The sequence below is a fragment of the Hipposideros armiger genome, unplaced genomic scaffold (assembly GCF_001890085.2).
Source record: "Hipposideros armiger isolate ML-2016 unplaced genomic scaffold, ASM189008v1 scaffold_129, whole genome shotgun sequence".
NCBI lineage: Eukaryota > Metazoa > Chordata > Mammalia > Chiroptera > Hipposideridae > Hipposideros > Hipposideros armiger.
In genome coordinates, this window is record NW_017731479.1 from 1,832,189 (window position 1) to 1,836,278 (window position 4,090).

The 4,090-nt window shown below is 51.6% G+C and overlaps 1 protein-coding gene across 1 annotated transcript in view; it reads right to left on the reverse strand.

The window, feature by feature from the left end:
• GCN1 (GCN1 activator of EIF2AK4) overlaps positions 1-4,090 on the reverse strand; it is an 83,319-nt gene that overhangs the window by 4,042 nt on the left and 75,187 nt on the right. Inside the window, 3 exon segments of the mRNA XM_019649093.1 lie at positions 277-373; positions 2,805-2,919; positions 3,030-3,223. Coding sequence (XP_019504638.1) covers positions 277-373; positions 2,805-2,919; positions 3,030-3,223 — 406 coding nt within the window.

A 4,090-nucleotide genomic window follows, 5' to 3' on the forward strand; every position in this document is an offset into this window, starting at 1 on the left:
AGCCAGCAGCCAACGTGAGCGGCCAGCAGCCGCAGTGAGCGGCTGTCCAGAAGCCAGCGACTGATCTGCCTCGCCCGGGAAGAGCGCAATGTTTTGCCAACTTGGGCCAGTGAAGCAACGTCCTGCACAACTAGACTGAAGAACAGGGGGACCGCAACTTGTCTGTTCCCCTTCCCCCGGTTCCCCAGTGCTGTTCCCATCCCCCAACTCCCCAATGAAAATCTTTGGAATAAAAAAAAAAAAAAAGAAGTCCCCTGGTGTACAAGAGAGACCTACCTAGCAAGCACTGCTGCAGAACAGCGCTAAGCTCCTCTTCAGTCAGAAAGGCACACAGTTCCCCGAGGCATCCAGCGGATGAGATGCGAGTGTTGTCCTAAAAGAACAGAGAAGGAAGTGAAAGGTGGTGCGAGCCACCCGCCAAGATAACCAGGGAGACTGCTCAGGACGGAGGGCAGGGAAGAAGGCAGAACAAAGCCACTCAGGACCGCCAACTCCAGTGCTAACTCCAGGCCCTGGTGTTCCTGCTGCCAGATGGGGGCTGCCATTCGCCACAACTGCCACTTGATGAGAAGTTAAAAATTACACACCCAGCACTCCACTTAATTACAGAAAACTCCAGTGTGTGCATATGGTAATCACCATCACAATAGCAGTAATAACTGTATTCACATAGCACCTTTCTTCTTAGAAACTAATGCTTTCATTATCATCTCAATTACTATCAACAGCCCTGTGAGGCAGGGAGGGGCACAGAGCGGGGAGGCTCCTGCCCTGGCACCAGAGAACCACTCTGAGCTCCTTTTACCCCCAGTCTTGTGTCCTTAGTGACGACTCCCTGCTCTCTCTCTACTATGTCAGTGTGCCACTGCCACCTACATTATATTAGGGTTTGTCAAGGAGTCACACTGAAGCCACTAATCAACCCAAGGAAGACAGGTAAAGGCCAAGCATTTTCTGTCACAATCCACGCCAGATGCACGAACAAACGGCTCCCTACCACTCCTCCCTAGCCTTAGCGTACCTAACAATGGGACACTAAGCGAGTAGATTGTAGGGTAACATGCTGCATTATCAATAAGCGCCAACTTGATGTGCCTCCCCCAAAACAGAACAAAACGAACAACTGGGGACTCAATGGCCTGTGGGGAGGCTGATGCCAGGTTGGCACCTGCACCGTCACCTTCGATCCAGGGCGAGTTCTGAGGGGAGGAAGGTGGTCTGCCAGTGGTTTGGGCCTCTGCGTTCCAAGCAGCAGCCCAGGTGCCAACCAAGGCTAAAGCTGGCACTCTGGACACCCACTCACTCCAACGGGTTCTATTTTAAACTCCATTGTGGTGAAATGCAAATCGGTTTAAACACTCACTTTTGCTTGCACTGTCGATGGCTCTGTAAAAACCCTGACAGACTGTGACCGTAAAAAGGAAGAGTTTCCCGTCTGTACCCCAGAAAAGGCCGGGGCTTTCATCAGAGAGCAGGTGGCTGGCGATTAGACCACACTTGAGGAGCCGTGATCAATGCAGCAGCAACAATGGCCTACCCCGTCTGGGGGCACACATGGATTAGCTCCACAAATATAAATTAAGTCACACAACAGAGGACTGTCAAAGGAGAAAGAAAAAATTCGTATCCACAGACGCGAGCCCTACTGGACCTGCCACAGCATCGCGCAGCCAATGGGTCCTTAACAAATGCTTCCCAGACGGGGTGAGGACACTAACGGAGCCGGGACAGAACCAGGAGTTTCAGTTTCACGGCTCCCATTCTGGCTCTGATTCTACCACTGGCTGGGGTGTGGCCCAGGCAAGTCTCACCCTCTCAAACAGTGCTAAGGCCTCCCACGGGGACAGACACCAGACAGGAAGTTTCCTGAGGGCTGTGACCAGGCTTTATTTACCTCTGGGCCAGGCCCTTCAGCTCAGCAAGTGTTTCCTGAACCAATAAACAAACCTCTCCATTTTACAAACGGGGCCATAAGCGGCAGAGAGGGAGAGTGATTTGTTTAAGATTAAAGAGCAAATTAATGAGAGATGTTGTGTAACAGAGACCCTCTATCTTCTATTTTTGAAATTTAAACCTCTGATGTAATTCGACTTGACAGTGGTTTGGCTTGGGACTTCTGAAAGTTTTTTTTCCTTTCTTTGCTCTCCCCTCTCCCCCCTCAAACCTTGATGACTCTATTTACTGTGCATTTACTACGCATACCAGTTTCGATGGTTCTGTTTACTTTCAGACCAGTGTGCACACCTGGCCCAGTAACTTGGGAGGGGTTTTTTGTATCTGTAGGAGATTCCTGCCTGACCCTGGGCAGACCAGCCTCTGGGAAGTGCTTTTTCCTGAGGTTACCGGGCCAACTTCTCCTTCCTTTGTCCCACCCTCCATGCATGTTTGTAAAACCTTTGGTGGTACTGAGAGCAGGGAAGGTAGTCTTTGTGACAGAGAGTCCACTGTCTTCCCTTAACGGCTGGCATTTTGGAATAAAACCTACTTTACTTTCCACCAACCTCGCCTCCCGAGTCTTGGCTTTCATGTGGCGAGCAGCCGGACCTCTTGCATGGTGACAAAGTGGGACTTTAAATACCTTACTTTCCTGATCTATAAAACAGAGTATCAATATCAATACTACCCTGCCTTGCCTCCCTCACAATCAAATGCGGGTAAACCATAAAGAGTGATATGAATGTCCTGGATGGCTATGACAACTGACCAGTGGGCAGCTGTACCATGTTCTTCTAACACAAAGCAGAGAGACGTCAGCCAGAGAAAAGAGCCCACCAGCCCCGCCATGGTCCTGAAGCCAGCGGTACCTCGTCGTGTCCCAGCATGCTCAGCAAGAGCGAGACAATGTTTTTCCGGATGACAGCGTCCACTTTGGCCCCTGCTCCCTGGATCACAAACCTCAGGGCCTGCAGCATGGTGTCCCTGCAGAACCAATGCGCGCATCTCAGACCCGGGCTCTGCCCCACCACTGCCCCTCCACGGACATGACCCCGGCCCACGGCTGCCTCAGCACTGCCCTGCCAGCCCCTCACCTGACACCCGGGTCCTCCATGGCACGGATTCCATTCAGCAGCTCTGTGAAGAGGGGGTCCACCTTGATGTGGATGGAAATGAGCTTCCCCAGCGCATCGGCGGCCTTCAGGCGCACCCCCCGGTTGGAGTCCTGCAGAGCTTTGGTAAAAGTGGTCTGCAGCTGGGGCAGGAAGGGCTTCAGGGCGATCCCAACCTGTGACAAAAACCCACACCCGGAAGTACAGCTGTGGTGACGTCCTAGGCCACCGTGTACTACAAGCACGAAAACAAGCCACCAGGAGCTGACCCCGCTCACACACAGGCTAGGAACAGGAATTCCGTCAGAGAGAGCCAAGCACAGACAGGTCACGCTCAGCCTCCTCTTCTGTTTTCAGCATCCTTTGCTGAAAGGCGATGGGAAAAGTGGGGGGAGAGGGAGGAGGAAGACAACCGCCACCACCACCAAGGGAGGGAAGCCGTCAGCTTGGCTTAGTGAAGATCTGTTCACGAGGACAAGGTCTGTCTCCAAATACATTAAAGGGTGGCTGTCACCACCACTGAGGAACTGCTCTAGTGCCAAGACAAGGAAACGGACTAGGTATGCAAGAGCAGGTACCGTCTACTAAGCACCTGACACACGGGCTGAGCAGTTGTCATTTAGCCCCCAGGACAATCCCATGAAGCCAGCAACCTCAGAAAATCATCCCTGTACAGATGTGCACCCCTCTCATTAAAACCCAGTTTAATCCCTGACCATATGTAAAAAAAACCTGGCACACTTATGATAAAATACAGACAGGTCCAAGACTAAAGATTTACTTATTGCTAAATAGGAAAATCAAAAGTGCTCTCTGAAAGTCTGGAAATACTGGGGTCAGGAGTTTGCAGCCTGCTGGGAAGCACAGCACAGAGTGAAGCCAGTAAGTCTGTGAGGAGGGAACCATCTGCCCATGGGTGACATCTGACTCAGAGCCTGAGGGACAGCTTCTGGGAGGGAAGGCCTCATTTGTATGCAGAGTTGCAAAAATACCACGGAAAAGAACAGCACAGAAAGCAAAGTAAAGATGATGCTTACTTTTTT